The 20948-nt window shown below is 39.9% G+C and overlaps 1 protein-coding gene across 2 annotated transcripts in view; it reads left to right on the top strand.

Moving 5' to 3' along the window:
- The first annotated feature begins 18836 nt into the window (after positions 1-18836).
- ca16b (carbonic anhydrase XVI b) overlaps positions 18837-20948 on the top strand; it is a 100482-nt gene continuing 98370 nt past the window's right edge. Inside the window, exon 1 of one of the 2 annotated variants that reach the window (XM_076759451.1) lies at positions 18837-19613. In XM_076759451.1, the coding sequence (XP_076615566.1) occupies positions 19529-19613 (85 nt within the window). In that variant the 5' untranslated portion in view covers positions 18837-19528. Of the gene's footprint in view, positions 19614-19939; positions 20088-20948 lie in introns of those variants that run through there. The other variant, XM_076759460.1, reaches the window with a different exon arrangement.

Here is a 20948-nt window from a genome sequence, read left to right as displayed (position 1 = left end):
CATTACACCACCATTTTTCTACAGTAGCCCGGAACAGACCAAACAAACCTTTTACATTTTCCGCAAGTTTTGTGGCTACTGTAGATTCTCCTATATGTTTGAAAAGGGAGGGGTGAGGGGTATTCAGTTGGTTGCAATCTGCAGCCACACCACTAGATGCCACTAAATCCTACACACTGGTCCTTTAAAGCAAACATTTTGGGAAATACATTTATTCACATCTTGCTGAAAGTTAGATGAGAAGATTGACAACACTGTCATGTCTGTACGGTAAATATGTAGCTGGAGCCAGCAGCTGGTTAGCCTAGCATAGCATCCACACTAGAAACAGAGCAAAACACCTAGCCTGACTCTGTCCAAGGGAAACAAAATCCGCCCGCCACCATCTCTGAAGCTAACTAACGAGGTTTGTAGAATCCATACAAAAGCACAAGTGCATGACATTACCCTTCACTGGGGGTTGGTTGTGTGCTGGACTATTTTGCCTTGGCAAATGTCCTGGCAAAGAAATAGTCCTCATCTTAAATCTCATCTATCTGCAAAAGCAAATAGCAGATTTCCCCAAAATATCAAACTATTTCTTTGCAACAACGATATACAAGCAGATAAATGGCAAATTACCATATAGTCCAGACAGCCATTATATCACTTTATGCAGGAATTATAGCTTTCAGTTAAGAAAACTTCATTCAACTACTTCTTCATAATTACAAAAGGAGAGACATCATGCTATAAAGAGAACACCACAGAGTTCAGTCTATAATGATTTTATGTGTTGATCAAGTTTTTACAATAGCTGTGCAGCATCTGTTCAAATGTGGAGATCTAAGCACATACATATCTACTGCAAATGTAGTTCAATGTCATCTGGCAAACAGAATAGCATGTGTACCAAGAGACTTTTTTAAGTAAAGAAAATTAAAATGCTTACAATGTTCATGCCTATATTGGGGTTGTTCCACATGTCAAGTATCATAAAAACTTTGTGAAGCAATCCAGTTTTAAATTTCAACTTTTCACAATTGAGGAGACAATTTGGAGTTTGATAATGAGCACGTTTTCTTACTTTCTAAGGCCGTTTGGGCCGATTCAGACATTTGTTCTTTTCAGTTCATGGACACAAACCTTAACCTTGTCTCTGTTGTTGGCTTGAACAATAGGCTCATTCATGTTTAATAATCATGTTTAATTTTCCAGTGAGACACTTAAAAGTCAATAGAATAAGTTTCTTTGGAAAAACCTTTTATCATCAGGCCAATTCCTCAGCTTTGATGTGAGATAAAGCAATTGAGAATCACATTAATACCAAAATATGGTCGGGTAGATTTATCTCAACCAGCTAATGAGCCTGGGAATGTTTCCAGTGTGCATAATCAAATGCAAAGGAAGATACAATACATTATTAGCATATAACAAACAAATACTAAAACAAATCCGCCACTGTGGGTACAAAGGAACAGGTAGACTGTGACAGAATTGCAAAGATTATACAGGATTTACCTAGGCACATAAACACTAACAACACATGTGTGCTCTTCGTTGATGTTTATCATCATTTTCTTAATAAAGCTAAAAGAAAACAGCTCACGCACTTAGAATAAGTTGGCATTCACTTCAGTGGGTATTTGTTTACTGATGTAGTCCCTGTTTCTTACATAGCCCAATTGACAAGGTTCACAGGAAGAGCAAATGAGAGAGCAAATTAGTCAACTTTGTTACAACTTAATCTTTTTTCCATAACTCACAATCATTTATATAGGTCAAAATAACAGTGTAAACTGCAGACATCAAAGAATGTGGTAATGTTGCTCAAAAGAAGTCAGGTGAGGTAAGAAACACAAGCAGGCACGATCAGTCAGGTTGTAATGAAGTTTAATAATTTAGCCATGACATGAGAAAGTCAAAGCATTGTAACTGTTTGCTGTTGCCCAAACTAGCGATCCAACAAGCTCTGATACCAATTCCAATACCCAATTGTTGAAAAAGGTTAGGAGTGATGAAACCAGAACAGAAAGGTGTATTTGATATGGATCTACGACATTTGGCCGACAAGCATGCCAGGTATCGATGCAAATAATCTAAATGACTTTATTTGCAGGTAAAAGTGACTCAAAGTGTAGCTAATAATCCCACATCACACAGGAAAACAGCAGCATGGTGGATCAAAACTAAAAGTTGAATCTGTGATCGATGTTTTTCCCAGACACTTTGCCATTAATCTCCATTTTCTCTTCCAATAAATTAGGCTGACCTGTGGGTTTTTAAAAAAAAAAAAAAAAAAAAACTTACATGACTGTCTAATCAGTTGTGTTTCTTGCCCTACAGGATGTCTCTTCGAGATGTCACCGGTTTGCCAGATCCAAGCTATTAACTTGGCAAGTACAGTGTTATCCTAGCCAATCAAAATGATGGCCAAACCTTCAAAAGTGAAATCCAAGTTGTAAAAAACTGGAATAAAACTGGAAGATATTGACCGAATAGGAATTAGTACGCTCTCCCTGATGAGTCCTGATTATCATAACAACAAAGCTGCTGAAATGATTTCCACAGGATCACGATAAAGAAAGAAATCATGTGACCTCGCTCATTAATCATCACCACAATTAGTGCCTCACACATGTCACACAGTTAGTGTTGTGCAGTCACAGCATATGCTTTAATGTAGGCCATCAGATCACAGCTAACTGCCCGCAAAAGTGAGAAAACACTCCCAAGATATAGGACTGATTAGATGGGTAGCTGACTAAATTACAGAGAAAATGTGTCTTTCAGCAAAGCATCAAAAAGATGCTGTGAAAACATTCAGAATTGCAGATGATACTGACAGAGCTAATTAAGCTGTGGGTGTTGTGCGGTGCTAAATGAGCTGGCTAAAGGGTCTAAATGTAAGGCTGCTGTTATGCTACTGTCATTTTTGCACAGTGTGTGATTATCTAAAGCACAGAATATCAAATTAAAGTGTTTGTGTCTGCCGTTTGAACCAACCTGCCACAGATTTTTACCGCATAGTTTGTATTAAACAGGAGCACGAAACAAAGATGAATCTGTCGTTAATTTTTCTGTTTCTCTCATTGATTAAAAAATTGGATGTGTGATTAATTGAAAATATCCGTGATTTATGTCCCCTTGTTCCTGTTCCTCAACATTATTGATGCACAATTTGTACATGAAACAAGAGCAAGATTAACGACCCTTGACAGTGAAATATTAAATGATCCAGATGCTAATACACTGTATGGCTGTGGATGCTTTTTGTAATTCAATTCAAGGGCAGAAATTAGACTTGCAAAACTTCCAATACACAGGGAAATTACACCGAGGTGTAGCCTTGCTGTTGCTGGCAAACAACAGGGAAATGAAACATGAACCAAAAAGAAGGGACCATCAATCTAATGGGATTCTATTGCAAATTCTCTGCCTTTCAGTATTGCCAGCTCTCACTGGGGGATAGTCAACAGTGGAATAGCTTTCAGACACTTTAGCACGCACGCAGGAGGACTGCAGCGCTCTAGATCACATGTAACAAGCATTATTGCTTGCAAAACTGTACGGTTTCCCATAGAAAGAATATCAGCTTGGAATATTGTGGAATCCAGGAAAAAGAAAAAAATCAGCTTCATTAGAGACGGTAATAGCCTCAGTCACAATGACTGTGGCAAGCATTAACTCTGCTCATTAGGATTTGAGTCTTACTGTGATCAACACATGGTAACACGATTGGGAACACATTTATTTAGAGCATTTCTATACCAAACAGTAATTATGTCTTATTCTTAACCTTAATATAGTCATGCATTGTGATCGCAGACATTTCAATTGGATTTGTTTGAGGGAACTAACGGTGTCACCATTGTGCAAGAATGGAGCTTGAGAAGCAAGAGGAGATTCCTGTGGGTGCATTTATTTGAGCTGGAAAAGAAAGAAAGAGGAGGGTTGGATGACAAATTTGGAGAAGGGAACGTGATTAACGAGACACTGGCAACAATTTTTGCAAAACTTCAAAATACCGACATCCTTTTCCAAACTTCCAGCTTCTTACAACTAGTGCAAGAAAGAGGACAATGAGTTAGAGCTGCCAACACGTTGGGACCCGTGGTACGATGCGAGGGTACCATTTGACCTTCTTAGATCTTCAGTGGGTGGCTCAGTGCAGTCCCGTCACGTCACGCAAGATGAAAGTCCAGTAACCTTTGCATCATTCTTGCTCTCAGCTGCAGAAACATCCTGGGAATGAGATACTTGGGGGAAAAGTGTGAGCTGATGAGTGAAAAGATTCCACAGCAACTTGTGCAACAGAAAGAGGGCCACAGGCCTTACCGGATCTGTTCAGTGTCATTACTTGTGGGATGTCAGGCTCAGTAGTAATTATTAGGCTCACATTATTGCTTCCATATGGGTATTAAGTGCTCATGCAAAGCAATATTGGTGGGTCATTAGTTCAACGACTGAGAGTGAGCCTGTTGGCCTGCTTGTCTTTTGCTGATGACCGTTAAGCAGACTACCTCCAGATTGAGACTGTCCTCACAAGAAGAACGCCAGCATCACCTTCAAGTGACAAAGCCCTCAAACAGCTGTAGTAACTACAGAGGCAGTAAAGCATACAGAGGATCAGTGTAGATGGATTGTTCCATAACCTTAGCCTCATGTTAACTGTTGTAGCGATGGTGGCGAAGATCATAAAGTGCTGTCATTGTAGAGGGCATGGACAAATTATGTATTTTATAGTTTAATTGTATTTGTTTTCTTTTTGAACCAACAACAAAACTTGAAAAGAACATCTTTGATGAACATATATTTTTTCAAACAAAGATAATTTGGGCTGCAGGCTCGTGGGGCATCTGCTTGAACTAGCCGCTAATGAGGGGAGCTGGAACGACATGCTTCCAGCTAGCCATCAGTTTCTTTCCTTTACTCATTTTCTTTCACACAAACATACACACCCTTCATGTTAGAGAGCGACTGTAACCTCAAATGAATAAAGAGCTGATTCCCACACATTCTTGTAACTTTACTGGGGGCTCCTCTGGGATTTATTTATTTTCCCATGATGCTAACAGCTTTAGCTTTGGAATTTTTGCTTTGTGTTACTGTAGCTAGTGACATACCAGTATCACTTACAGGGATGTAGATGGAGTTTATTCAGCACCATCAGAGAATCAAAGGGGTTTTTTATATGTATTCAGAGTGTGGATTAGCCATGCTGTATTGACTGTCAGTAAAGCAGATGCCTGTATGTATACGCTGCCAGTATGTAGCCGACTGCTGAGGCAGTGAAGTAGCATTTGCTAATGCTTATGATGGTGTTGCTTGAGTAGCAGCTATAGTAGCATTTTTGTGATTGACGCCTAGCTGTGTCAGCTAATGTTAGCCTGCTGGCGGTGGTGTATATTTTGTGGAGGTGCGTTTTCTCTCTCTGAAAACTGAAAACACTCTACTCTATGGAGTATTTTCAGTTATATTGTGGTTTTACTGCTGCCTGTGGCTTCTTCTTGAGTTTTTGTAGCTTATGTGCTACCATGGTTAGATGAGTTGATGTTTGGTGGCGGCTTTGTGTCAACTGTTTATGAGCAAGGATGGCTATTTTTAATGTTAATGTGGATTTTGTCAAAATGGTTCTGGATGCAGTGAGTTGTGTAAACTTAAGAAAGACCCACTGCTCTCAGTGACTCAGTACTATCATGTAGAGCCATCCACAGCTAAAAAAAGGCTTAAATTGTTGATGTCCTTGTAGCAGCCTTACAACTGCCAGATACCGCGGTGGAGCAGCAACAGAAAGGAAGAAGGAAAGTGATACTGCAGCCTAATGATCACAGCCTACCACTTAACATCCATATGCATTTAGCGGCAATGGCCATTCCAAGTCGCTACTTTCTGCATTTACTCTCAGTAAGGCTCAGTGTTTGAAATGATTCATGTAAAAACCATCTTTATTTGGAAAGCCGTAGGAGGCTCGTCCTCATTTCCCTGAGTCTCTACAATGGAGGTGGCGAGTGCAAAGTTAGAACAACCAGTAGAGCCACAATAGCCACATTTATGGGAAAGATGGTTGAAATAAACTGGAATTCTCCTTTGAATACGCTGTCTGACACAGGTGCAGTAATCAGCCAGACAACCATTTAGCTGTATTTAGAGAGGAGACCAAAACCTCCTTGTTTCACTCCTGCCTCCAGCAAAGGTAGTGATTGTTTTCAGCTCCATTTATGTCAACCCCCACGGCAGGATAATCACTAAAAAGGGGGTGTCAGGGTTACTTAACAATGCATATCATTATGACTGAATGCAAGTGTGATTGCCATGACGATTCACAGAATACTGATCTGACGTGAAATGAAAGTGAACTATAAAACCACTAAAATGCTGAAAATGTGAAGTTATAGCTTCAGGCCTAAAACTTGTTTACAGTATTTGCCCTTTTTAAACGAACCCATCCAAGCATTATTCTCATTACTGTTTGGGCAGTGAGTTCTGCTCAGTTTTGGCTCCATTACTATGACTTTCTGTCAGACTCTGAGTCCGGCTTTAAATTCACTGCAAACTGCTGAAATGATGTCACCTCACATAGTCTCGCTGAATTAATTTGACAGTGCTGAATGGAGGGAACATAAGCTTGACTGTGGTGAAAACATTTATCTTCGCAATTCAAAGCTAATGAGAAGATGTTTGGAAGTAGAACAGAAATTACTGTACATACAATCAGCAATCTCCATTCGTTGCTGTTGGGATGATTGCTTTTCATTGCATATCTGCAGTAGTGTTCATCTAAATGACTTTATTTTAGAAGGTCAAACTACGTGGAATTGTGTGAGTTACAATTTCAAGAGTGCAAAAGTGTGGACCTTAAGTAATTTGGTCTCATTTGCATACAAAAAAGCTCTATACGCCTCTCGAATAAATGAAGAATGCTCATAGAGGAAAAGGTCCAATTGTTTGCACCGCACTAAGCAAGGGTCAATATCTTGAAACAAGCTGAAAACTCACCACTTTCAAGACAATAAGAATCATTTGTACTTGACTAAAATCACAAAACAAACTAAACTGAACTGAAAAGAGGCATTAACTCACCCTAAAGGTATAGCTTTTGACTAAACTAAGAAAAAATGCTAAATAATATCATAAACAATACTTAACCTCACTGCTTCGCTGGAAACTTTTGGAAGCAGTTGCAGCTTTTTAATTACACAACACTTTTTGGGCAAAGCGTCAAATGAAAAGGAGAAATAAGAGAAACAAATGAGACCATAATCATTACAGATTGTTGTATTTCCAAACAATTTGTAACTCCCACATTAGTATGAGGTGCTAATTGTTGTTACATATGCATCTTGTTCGGGGGAGATATAACCAGTCACGAGGGATCACATCCATAATTCATTATTTTGCCTATAAATTTAAATCACAAGGAGGGAAGAAACACCTTTAAGAACATGGTAGACTAACAGCTTTTGCATTAAAATACATTTGCAAATACAGTGTCACCCAGGTCAAAAAGAAGTATACTTTAGTGTGTTACAAATATGATTTAAGTATGGAGAAGTCATCACAATCATCACAAAGTACACTTTTACTTTTTGTGCTTCATTTATGTTTGATATATAGTTTTAAAAAGTGTACTTCTAAATGGATGTCATTAAGTTCTACTTAAATGTATTAAAAATGAATATTCTAATTCTGCAATACTTAAAGTGGTATTTCAAAGTACTTATAAGTGTACTTCATTGTAAGTGCATTATAAATTGTAATGAAGTGTACTTTTAAAAAGTGTACTCAATTACAAATAGTTTTAATAGTAATAAAGTATACTTGTGAAAAGTATACTTAATTTCAAGTCCTTTGTCATATGCTGCTGGCATGCTTAATGAAAGAGTGTCTTAATTTCACTTCATTAGAAGTATATTTAAGTATATTTACAACCACAACCACCTCAATTAATTCTTCTTACATGTAGAAAAATCCCCCCAAAAGGCAAAACTTTATAACTTTAGCTTCCAGTAATGCTGCAACAAGCATTATGCAGTACTGGGTTATTTGTTAATGCTTTATTTTAACCCAGTATTTATAGGCAGTATATCATATATGAGTGTTTCATGATGGATGTATCAATAACTGTAAGTCATGTTCATATCATATTTATAACTTTATATATTTTTTAAACACACTAGGGATTTGTTCATATGTGTATGATTTATCATTGAATATCATTCTAGCTATGTTATACTGTCTTATCAATCATTCATTAACTGTTCATGCATATGGGCGCTTAATATGTGAAGCTAGAAATGTTGGCAAATACACCAATAAACACTTAAAAATGTCCTCCCATCTGCTTACAACAATTTATGAAGTGTCCATGCATGCATCATATGCTAAATAGTGGGTGTCAAGTGTTGCTCGAAATGCAACTGTTGTGAATACAGGAACTGAAGTCTTTCTTTCAGGGTGGATGGATCGTCTTTGGCAACATCACTCGAAAATATACAATCCTTCCACCTGAGTCCGATCCCTCTGTTCATTTGTCAATATCACTTGCCATTTTTGCTTTCAAGGGCACATAAACGAAAGGTTGAACGCACACGTTGAACCTAATTATGCTGATGGTTGTGGCACTCTAAGAGCCGTGGGTCATTAGCTCTCATAAAGGTCTACATACCGTCCCCTGAGTGACGTTCTGCTGAGGACAGGGAGATGCGTCTGATGCATTTTTATTATAGACTCCACAATGAGGTTGGTCGATAAAACAAAGGCTTGGGGAGTGTCAGGAGTGTATTGTTTTTTAAACCGTCAGCCCTGCCATCACACATTTATACTGAATCTATGCTTTGTATGCAGGCCTGTATCATATATCTGCAGAATAAGCCACTGTTGTTGCAGAAGTGCGGATGAGAAATTCAATGCATGATTTCTGTTCTGAAACGGACTTAAAGACAAGATCAAATTTCTGCCTTCCTTAGCACAAATATATTTCTACTTCAGCTGAGGAGTTTACAAATCTGAGACATCTGGACAACATCATTTAGAGAAACATGCTTCATTTATTGCTATTGAAAACTGCAGCACTTAAACGTACTTCTTTTCATTTAAAATTCTTGTGCATGTTTTGAGCTGTCTGTTCTCCCATGGGACATGTATCCATCTCCTGCACACAATAAAGCTTGATTTATTTTCAGTCTACTCTGCTCTGTGCATTCGATAATGTAGTATAATCTGATTGAAGGCAGAATCCTGGCATCCAGGTAGGGAGCGCTTCTATTTATCTACTCTTGGATTTGGATCCATCTTTTTCTCTGGGACCTAAAACAAAGCATGTGCTGGATGTGAGCCACTACACAGACGAGTAGCTCAGAAAATGATCTTCAGCATGCATCAATCCAGCAATGATTCAGGTGGGGAGACTGAATGGAGCTCGTCTGCAAAGCTCTCACTGCAAAACAAACAAATTAAGGTGTCTGGATAGTTGCTATATGCATAACAATGGAGGGATACCTGCTCATGCTAAAAGAGGCTTTAGGCTTTAGGTTTATGTATTTCAAACACATTTCAAATATAATAAACATTGCTATAGGTGGAATACTTCAGGGATGAATTATGTATCCCATAAAGGTCACACATATAGATTTTAATTAGATTTCATTATTACACCCAGACTCCCTCAGAAAAACAACAGTATAAGACCTTTAAAGGCACATAAAGAAGACTTGTGAGGGTGCATTGACGGTGAAATTGATTTTTGTCCTTCCATCTCCATGTGATATCACATCTCCTATACACAGAAATACCACAATATGTCAGTAATCTCACACTTGACTGCACGGTTTTATCATGTTATCCTTCGTCTATACGTACAGTAAAACGCCTGCAGGACGCCTTGAATCCAGGTGACATATTGCACAGAGAGCACATGAAGATTGCTTCACTGGTGATCATGCGTTTGGAAGAATATGATAGAAAACAAGAAAGAATAACAAAGCCAGGTCCAGGCATAAATTTCACTTCAAAATAGAATCCTAACTCACAGGCCAAGGAGACATTAAAAGCATCTCCAGCTCAACAGTGCAATAGGTTGTTGAGCTATGATTTGTTTCTGTTCTTTCATTTTCTTGTCAATCCAATGATAAAAATATTTGTATATATTGTATAGAGAGCTTTCATGAAGCATCCCTCTACCGTCACGACTGAAATAAAAATGAAATAACTCTGAAACAGAGCAATGGAAGGCAATATAAACATGGCAATAATAGCAGCAACACATCACATTTTTCTTCTAAATGGGTGAAGGATGTCTTAGTCAGGTCTCCTTTACAAATGGATCTGGATTGAAGTGGTAGTAGCACAAGCAAGAAGAATAAGTAGAATGTAGTCTGTGCTCTGAGCCAACAGTAAAATGTGGAATTTACTACTCAAAAATTAGACATATCCTGTCATCAAAATAGCAAAATTCAGATTTTTTTTGCAAATAAAATCCATATGCATGTGCCAGCTGAACTGAAACAAAAAAGCCAGTAGTCTGTAATGTTAGATATACACTGTCTGTCCTACCTGTGAGTTAAATGTCCAAATGAAAATGAATACAGACAATATAAAAGCAATTTAGAGTTCCAACATTTAACAGTTTACTTTCATTTAAAACATCAGGCAGAGAAAAGATGCATTGTTCCATTATAAAAGTAAAGAAACCTAATTGAAACTAATAAAGTGCTGTAAGCAGTCTGACCTTGCTGCTCGGCTGTTTGTAGTGCCGAGCACCGCCGAGCATGGCTACAACCTGGAATCTATTTTCCTTTTATTTTAACTCGATTGGGTCAATAAAACCATGGACACATAAGATATGTTCAAGTTAAGCCTGTTCTCATAAATACAGAGTTGGAGTTTCTACCAAATATGTTCTGTTATTTTTTTTTTCTGTGCATGACAAGAATAGAGGACAGTGACACATTTCCCAATAGCAATCCTTTTGTTCATCTGCATAACTCCAATTTTCATAATTGCATTGCTCAAATGGAACTCCAGGCACCTGCCCAGCAGCAATATTTGGCACTCTCCCATATGCTGCATTCAGGCTCTGGCTGGTGATTTTTCACACTTGCATTGGAGATAGAAAAAAAAAAAGCGGGCTAGTAAAATATTTATCCCTCAGTTTCGCATAAATTACATCTCATTATCAGTTGTGCATACAGTTGCATACTTTTACAGATATTAATGTTACTTTCATCTGTGACTGTGTAATTGACTTTAAATTCCGTACGGTGCTCGTAGTCTCTCCTGGGTGAGTTGTGTCTAATTTTTCATATACTTGCTTCTTCATTACGAAACGCCATGGCTTATTTTCTAGGGAGAACATGTAAATCAACATACTTTCTCAGAGTACATATCGTCTCCCACAAATACATGCCCTTCATCTGGTGTTGATCTGGTGTTCCGGGACAAGAACTTCTCATAATCTTACAGGAGTACTTCACTGAACTCCACGACATTTATTTGACAGCTTTAGTTACTGTGCAGATTTTCACTAGGAATGCAAAATCTAAATCAACTAATGAACTAACTAACTAAATTCTTATATGTTAAGATACCCACAAGCATATAAGATTTAAAAAAAAAAAAAAAAAAAAAGCAGCGAGAGTAATTACTCAAATACTGTCGACACACTTAGCTGCACTATACTCCTTGTTGCTGCTGCCTGCTCCATCGCTACGGTTGCTTTCCCCTTCAGCTCTGGCAAACTGATCCTTGCTGGCTGACATCACTACGGGTGTGCCAGTGACTCCAGATTTAAAACCTCTGGTATACTGCAAAATACAGAGAGATCTACCTGGCGGCTTAATCAGCATTGTGTGAGCTCGTTTGGCGTGGGCCTGAATGAACACACTTTGATTCATAGGTAGAAGTCCTGCACTGCAGATTTAAAGTGATGTACACATTAATGCATCACTAATTCTAATGGTGTGATTTCTGAAATGGGTCATTCTCTCTAACTTACTTTTGGTGCTTTAAGTAGCCAATATTTGGATATTTTTGTGCTTTTACTTAAGTACGATTTTGATCGCAGGACTTTTACTTGTAACAGTGTGTTTTTACACTTTAGTAAAAGGTCTGATTACTTAGAATTGAACTCCAAAAACATTGTTGGACTCGTGATGGACAGTTTGAAAAAGCAGCAGAACCAGAGATGTCGTCTTTTTTATTCTACGCATTCTTCTTCCTTGTCAAAACCCGGCGGCTAATGTAGCCTGGAGCTGTTAGCCTCAAGCGGGGATGAGGAGCGGCCTGCAGAGGTCTGGTAAACTCACTTCTTTCTAACTCCACAACCCAAGACTCATTTCAGTTTCAAACCCTCTGGAGCCACAAAATGCTTTAAACAACTTTTTTCACATATGTAGTAGTACTCCTCAAGACCTGTAAACAGACTTTGATGTGAAAATCGAGCTCCCCTGCTATGTTTTGGCGTGCCATGCTTTTGTGATCTGGATGCTAACAAATCCAGGCAGGCACAATAGAAACATCCAGAGGAGGGGGCTCTTTCAGGAGGAGTTCGGCAGGACACCGGGAACACCTCGCATCCAAACATTGACAAAAATGATTTATGCTCTATTTGGTAGGTATGTTCCAGAAAACTCAACTTTTTCATTATTTATTATGTTTACTATAAATATGAATAAAACGTCTGCTGTAAAGTATTTCCAAGAAAGTTTTTTTTTATTATTATTTTTTCTTTATTGATTTAAAAAGGGCAGTTATGCTCAGGGTCAATTTGTCCCAGTGAACATCATTAATGGGCCCAAGAAGTGAATAACACGCATTGATTAAAGGCAGGCAAAGGCGGATGAAGCCAACAGGAGTCACTCATGATGTCACCAAACTGAGCAACAGTTGAATGAGGAGCAGAAGTGTGTCTTTCCAGACCTCCTCTGTCCTCTGCAGTTAATGGAAGTCCACTCAAAGTAAAAGCATCTGTTTTGAGGATGCTGAATTTAATTCAATCGAACAGGAAGAATGGAAAGAAAAATGGAAAGAAATGGAATAAGTATCACTGCTGCCCTACTTTGAAGATGAAAAATTTTGTCCTTCTTTATGACAAAAAATGTTTGCATCAGGCCGAGTTTCGCCACCTCAGCAGCTTTAACGGAATAAACCGCATACAAGTTCAACGCAATGTATTTGGTGTTTTATATTGGTAATTATGCAGGTGAGCTGAGACTCACTGAAATGATTAGCTGTGGCAAGAAGACCCTGGGATATCTGATGTTTGTGGGAGGCTGCGGATCAACTGAAGCACATGATACAAAGTTAAACAAGAAAACTCTGAGGATCTTCTATAATCATGTCATGGATGTTGTGTACAACACAACGGATGAAGTCCTCTGCCGTGATGCTGACAAGCTAATTTTCCTTTTTCAGGACGCATTACTCTGACAGCTTATTTTGTAGAGCGCTGTGTGCCCATGTGTCTGCGCATCTGCCAGCTCGAGCAGTCGCTCTGTGCCTAAAAAGACGCCAGCTCGTGCCAGGAGGGAGATAAATGCAGCAACTTCTGAATTATTGACGGAAGTCAGAGGTATCTTAATTTTAATGACTTAGGACATGAGGGGAATTTGAGGATTGTCATTGCTCTTTTCAAACAGAGCAAGGACATAAAAGCATCCACTAATTTAACAATGAGCCAGCTTCTAATGTAGTTTAGCAGCAGCAGAGATCCCACAGCAACAGAAACCAGGTTTAATGATGAGACACAAGACCGTGTTGATTGTGGTGGATGAGCAGCCAGAGCGCATTACTGCTACAGCCATCAAATGACATGGCGTGTAATGATGAAATGTTTGTAGTTTTTAACCAGAATCTTACTATTCTCCTCTGTATCTCTATATCCGATATATTCATACTGTATCCATCCGAGATAACATTTGAACTGATCCGCCTGAAGATGATCCATGTATGCAAATTCTTTCAGCAATTCAAGAAACGTTCCGTCATCCCCTTTCTCATTTGTTCTCCAGCAGCTTTTGCATCATTTGATAAATGGTGATAACTTTCAACAGTCCTCTGTGACTTGCAAATTAGCACAAGTTGTTGGAAGTGAAATGAAAATTGATTCCTGAGCTTTGCTGATCCTGGTACAAATTATCTGTGAACAGAAAAGAAAAGAAAAAACACTTCACATGTTTTACTTCATGGGGACACAAATGGGGGCTTATAAAAGAATATTCTGGGATTATTTTTCCTCCATGTTGGAAGAGGCAGCAGTTGTACGGAACAACGGTTGCTATGTGTTAAGGGTAAACACAAACAAATGTAATAAACTGGTGTCTCACAGCTCGATAAGATCCACAGGAAAAGAAACATTGTGCTTTTCTTATGTTTTGCTTGCTTTTACACTGAATATATAGCGGCTGTCTTCTTTGGAGAGTGGTTGCCAGTGAAGACAGCGACACAAACACACTGTGTGAGGCCTCTATACACTGACATCTAGTAAATTAATGTGGCTTCAATATACCATATTAAACACGCTGACACGCTGACTCTATATTCTGGATTTCTTGGCTATTAAATCATCCATCCAAGTTCTTTGCTGGGATTCGTTGCCCTTCTGTGACAAATGAACCCATTATATTCTTCAGGAGCTTCACTGATGGTCCTAGGTGGTTTTTCAGTGATTAATGGAAACATGAATTTTGCAGACACCCTCTACTGGCTTCAAATAGTAACTACTACAGCCTCAAATCACTCAAGTCATAACTCTCTTCTTCTCACTCGGCTAAACTCATTTTTTTCCCCCTCATGCTCGCATCTCCTTTATCCAACGCTGACCAGCCAAATCTAAAACTTTCCATGTTTCTCTCATTATCTCCGCATTACAGAAAATGACTCTCCATCCTCCAAAATTAGGTCAACTGCACCAACATATTAAGTCATGGCAAAGCTTCTCTGAATTTGAGAGTACAGTATTACTTTGATGAATGAAGGAATTTGCACATATGAAACAACTGTATGATCTTGTAATGGTTTAAAAGCTCACTGTAAAAACAGGAAACGGAGCGGTCTAGTCAACACTTAGGGTACAAGAAGCGACAAATTTTTCTGTTTGCTTTATCTCTTACTGCTAGTGTAAGTTTTCACACTGAGGGAGACAGATGACAAATAGAATATCATCAATAGTTGATACAGGGGATAGCAGTTGCCCCTCAGGAGTTGTATCCGTCTGTTTCCACAGGAACTGCAATGGTTCCCATCTGCTCTTCTCAGGGGCATCTTTGTTTCAGCTCAAACCCGACATCCTCGAGACTGAGCTGGCTGCTACAAAATTCACATTTCACTTTGCAGAGTTCACCTGTTTGCTTATCAACTGCCTTCACACCTTTCTATCAGCATGGTGAATGCAATCCTGTTCGGCAACCAACTTCCCAGCGCACATGAATGCATCACACAGGCACGCTTGTCAAATCCGCCCATGCATTACAACACAGCTCAGACAAAAATGCATTCAGATGTTCTTTGTGATACATTAAGTTGTCTGTCATACCATGAAGAACTTGATTGCCGAGGAGGCATCAAAAGCTAAAAATGACATCTATTGCAAATTCTTGTAATTCAATTAAGACTGCTAAAACATACAAAACACCGGTATAGCCCTTTAATCTCTGGATCAAAACTCAGTAGTTGCCATAGATTTGATTTAATCACAGCCAGAGCGCCATCTCATATTCAGAGCCTTTTATCGGCTCTGAAATTGGCTTCAAAAATATTTCCGCCTCAAAAGGTTGAGCATTATTTTTCATTATGTAGTTCTAATGCAAATATAGCATAACCTACATTTTTCTTATGCATTAAGTTGGCAATTGTTCACCATTAATCAAAACAGAAATCACATTGTGCAACTGGAGTGCATCCCACTCCTTTGACGGTTTAGTTTCAAAGTGGATTTTTTTTTAAAAGAAAAGCCAAAACTGGTATAGAGGCTCCCTTTTGAACCTGTCTTTGCAGTTTTCAGAGTGTTACCCTTTTTTAAGGTCTTCCCACTCTGGCTGACAGACACTCATGACACTGTCCTGAAGCATTAATGCAGAGTAGATTCAGCGTATGAACATGACACATTGATGTGAAAAACTAGAGGACCGACCAACAAAAGATAAAACTATTTGGAGAGAGTAATAATGGTAAAAATAGCTTTTGATTAAATAATGTACGAGATTGAGAATCAAATAAATTATATATGGTTATAGCCTGAATTGCATTACATAATTGATGCACACAGTCGTACATTATGTACCAACTGTCAACATGTGAAATGTGGTTGAAAAAATAATACAAGTGTGATTCTCAAACCACTTAAGGGCGAAGAGGAAGGAGATGCCTGTGGGACAATGCTGGTGTCATGGCTGGACTCGAATGAATCATGTATATCTCAGTTTTCCTTTTCTTTTTTTAATCTGAAGCACATTTTCACTGTCAGATAAAGTGTTAGGATGCCTTTGGGGTGTCAGCTCCCACAGGGTGAAAAAGACTAGAATGTCAGATGTCAAAGGACACATTACAAATGCCTCATGAAACTGCTAGAAAATGCAGAAAAGCACTGCGGCGAATGGAGGTTAGTTTTGGCCTTCCTCGATTTTTCAAAGTCTTGGCGTGAAGCTCTGCGTGAAGCTTCTAAGACAAAAGCAAAATAATGGTCATGACTCATTTTACACTACGTGTGGCTGCCTGCTTCTATGTATTTGCACCAGACTGTGTATAAAGATGCTTTTATATATAGTTGATGGTTTGCCCCCACTGTTGAGGGAAGAACAGTGGCTCTACATAAGAAGGCATGACTTTGACCAAATGAATGCAGTATCACCTGGGTGCATTTTTCAGGCTTATTGCTGTATAATTAATCATACTGTTCCCTTGATTTCACATGTTTGAGAAAACCCCAGTGCACGGCATGCAAGGAGGCTAATAAGTGTTAGTGTTCATGAGAAAATTGAGATTCAACAGGGGCTGAGATGCAACCACCAAATTAATCTACAACACTCATCTGATGTAGAACTCCTCATTTGCATTTTAGCTTTTAATATTCTCAAGTTAAGATTTGTCATGAAGAGCACATCACCCCTCTGTTTTGCTAAATTGCTATTCGAGCGTTATTGGAAATAAAATAAAACACAGTGGAGCACTTATATTGTTTTTTTTTAATTATTATTATTAATGCTATGTACATGCCTGTATCATGTCCTGGTTGATTTCAAAACAGCTGGGAGGCGATGTTTTGCCAAACACTCAAAGCACATCACAGCCTTGGCTTTGAGGAGCCTTGTGGCTTATCGCTTAAATCATGGCCACAAATGTCACCATGGCCTTTTAATTTTAGACTGTCCATTACTTCACTTCACTGATTGCTGTTTGTGCGCTATTTCTCTGACTTAGAGGCTGCATGTTCTACATGAAAAGTAATTTACTGAAACGGTAGAGGGAGAGAGAATAATGCAGAGATAGGTTAATGTTTTAATCATAACCTGAGGACTTGCAGTTATTTTCATGAGTGGTCAACCTGTCTGTTATTTTCTTAATTAATCAACCCACTGTTTGGTCCTCAAAATGCCAGAAAATAGTGTAAATGGTCATCAGGAGAAACGAGGTGATGCCTTTAAATCAGAGCAAAAGATATTCATTTAACTGTCATGGGAGACAAAGAAAATCAGCAAATTCTCACAGAAAAGATAGACAAATTCGGCATGTTCACTCCAGAAACGGCAACTAACTGATGATCGAAACAGATTTTCAGTCTGTCCGACTAATCAACTAATCGTGTCAGCTGTATACGATGTATTAAACTGAGCTTGAGCTTGAGATGATAATGTCAAAATGAAACAGCATTTATTCATGCATCATTTACAATTGCATATATTTATTGCAGCATGGGAACCAACATGAGTGAACTTTACTTGCTTACTTACATTGTGATGTTCCAGCAGTGGTTTGGTGCACATGACGGTCAGTGCGCTGGGTCTATTGCAGAATGTCTGCATCGTTCATTTAAAGGGCCTTCCTGTTGTGTCACCTGACATACCAAGACAGAAACCCCAACTGGAAAGAATTCAGAAACTTCTGTTGAGGTTAATTGCACTTGATCAGTCAGAAAACAGTACGGTCTGGAGCATTGTCAAACACAGTAATGTTTTGCAGTGTGTATGGAAGTAGTGCAGCCTGGAGGATCATGCGAGGATGCCCACGAGGCTGTGGGGGCTTTGAAAAGGTAGGCATTTTGGAGAGGAAGCAGATGGCCCACATTAAAAGCAAAGGGCCCTTGTGACTGTCTTCAATGGCCCTGCAGAGAACTGGGTAATTAAATGAGAAATTTAATCAGATTCCTCAAATTAAATGTCCAGCTGGATAGTTCTGCAAGAACACCACTGACTACACATTTACCTAGGGGAGTGTCACCGGTGGATGCATAATTCTCCAATCAGTACACTCTCATACATGATGATATTCCAGGTGATGATTACTGCTAAAGTATTCCATTCACAGTTCTGCCAGCAGGAGGCAAAGGGACATCACTGTGTGGCCACAGGAGGGTCATTTTAATAATGGGGCCTGGGAGGAAGCAACAAAACAGTGAGATGACAGGACGGGGGGGCTGGAATCAGTGGATTTAGCAGAGAGACTGTTTTCTCTTTTTGAAGCAGGCTTCAATCCATAGCCTGAAATGGCCTCAGCTAGATAACATTCAAACAGTGTTTCATCATTTGATGCAACATGCTTGATGCAACATTTGAAAAGAGGCAGCAGAATCCAGTCTGGACTTGGTGACTTGACAATCTGACATGAGCCACTGATTTCTGGAGTCTTCCTTATCATAGCACCGTATACAGAAACCAGCCTCTGGGTCCTTTCTGAGTCATTTTGCATTCAGCGAATCCACGAGACGCCTCCCCTCCCTCCGCTGCTCCCGCCCCGCGCTGGCTCCCTCTCACACGCAGCCTGTCCGGTAGGATGGAACCAGCAGCCAGATATCCGTGCATGCCTGACCGCTAGTCTACTTCCTGGATGGAAGAATGGGACATTTCCAGCGGCACTTTTCTTCGCGTCGTGCATCGCCCTTCGTTACGCCGTCGTCGCGGATAACCACTTCATAATGAACACGTGCGATCAATAATATTCGACCACTTTTTCCTGTAGTTAAAGACAGCGATTGATCGCCGATTGACCCCTCCACACTTCGGGAATGTCGCTATCTGGAAGCCCGCTACAGGCACGGCGGAGTCCAACAGATTTCCAACTGTTTCTGCACAGCTGTGGCGTGCGTAGCGTTTTATTCCTCGAAGCTGAAAGCAGCTCCTGCTCGGACCGGAGGCGAAGAAATGAGTCTTTTTAAAAAGCAGTGACTCTGTCGCCGAACCGCCAACCAGGACTTTGATGCTCTGCCTTCGTGGCCGCTGTGCCAACTTCGCTTCCAGCTCCGGTCGTGTGTATGTGATTTTTCTTTCTTAAAGAAGAGGAAAGACTCAAAAACTTTGTCACCCGTTGCCTTCTTGTGACTCTGGATGAGTAGTCTAACATGCGGAGAATACGGGGACCGAGTTACTGGTGGATTTTATCCTTCATGTTTTTAACCTTGCCCAAACACAAAGACTGTCATCCCGGTAAGTCCCACCACAACACGGTTAGCTATCGTTTTTGTAGCCGAACTACTGAGCGTCCACGGTGTTGAATTGGTCTTTTATAATAAAGGATAAAAGCGAGTTTTGGGGTGTGGGATTAATAGGTTTTTCGGGGTTTTAGCCCGGGTTCCACTAACGGCTTCAGGGCCGAGCCGAGTTTAAGGTCTAACGGTTTGGTTGACGCTGAGACGTTTAGCCTCACTGATTTATGTGCATGTTATTGATTAGGCAGCGGGACTATGGCGCAAACTACCCCACCTCCCCCTCCCAGTCGCCCCCCCCTCGCTGTAACGTCAAGCTGAACATTTAGTCCTGGTTCAGCTCCTACAACTCCTGTTTGACCCCTACACGTTAACTTAACCACAACACCGGTTATTCACACGCACGACACGGTGTCTCCTGACTCCACCATTCCCTGAAAATGCCGCCGCTGTAACGTTCACAGGCTCGCTGAAGGTTAGTGGAATTCGTTGAGTTGGAGGACTTGGTCTGCTGTGGAATAACCTGGAATTCTGTGTCCGTTCAGCCTGTAGTTTTGTTGTGGTGTTTATGAGGTGTCCCGGGTTTGATTATAGGCTTATTGTAGTTGTGGTCTCGGTGTATGTAGAGGTATAATCTGTGTGTCTGCTTGCTGTCATGTGCGTAGGTAGGAACGAGGATGAGGGCGATAGTTAGCGCTGTTGGCTCGGGGATGGTTGAGCCTGTATGAGGGGCGATTAGTGCCACCGGAGCTCAAATCCTGGACCATCAGCTACCTGTTTTGGCTGAATTTGTGACAGGTCACATTGTGTGCCCCCCAGTGATTTAACAGTTCAAGATCATTGATGGGTTGATTTGAATATTAGGATGCGAACTGTTAGTGTTAAGTCAAAAACCTACCACTACTGGACACCACATCATAGCTACCATTTGACAATTTCTGGAGTTTTTAAGATAAGATCATGAGTGTTACCATCACCATCAGCTATGATGGCACAATATGGGACCGTGGTGAAATCTTTTGCTGCGGAAATATAGCTAAAATTTCAAGACAGGTCACAAAACATGGTGAAACATTGTTCTTGTGTCAGTGCCCCTTTTGGATAGTGTTTCCCAAATCTCTCTGGGGGTTTGGGATAGGGCCTGATTCGGGTTAGCCAAACTGGATGGAGCAATGGCTAAGGTTGGGTTGAGGATAAGCATCAGTGATATGAAAGTTCGGGATCAGGTTTGAGGTTAGACCCAGTTTTAGGTAGGATGGCACAAAAATCAGTGGGGAAGCACACTTTGACACACCGGTACTGCTTTTAATGAGTAAAAAACGATAAAAAGCAGAAT

Source organism: Chaetodon auriga, chromosome 2, assembly GCF_051107435.1.
Source record: "Chaetodon auriga isolate fChaAug3 chromosome 2, fChaAug3.hap1, whole genome shotgun sequence".
Classification (NCBI taxonomy): domain Eukaryota; kingdom Metazoa; phylum Chordata; class Actinopteri; order Chaetodontiformes; family Chaetodontidae; genus Chaetodon; species Chaetodon auriga.
This window is presented reverse-complemented; position numbering and strand designations above follow the sequence as displayed.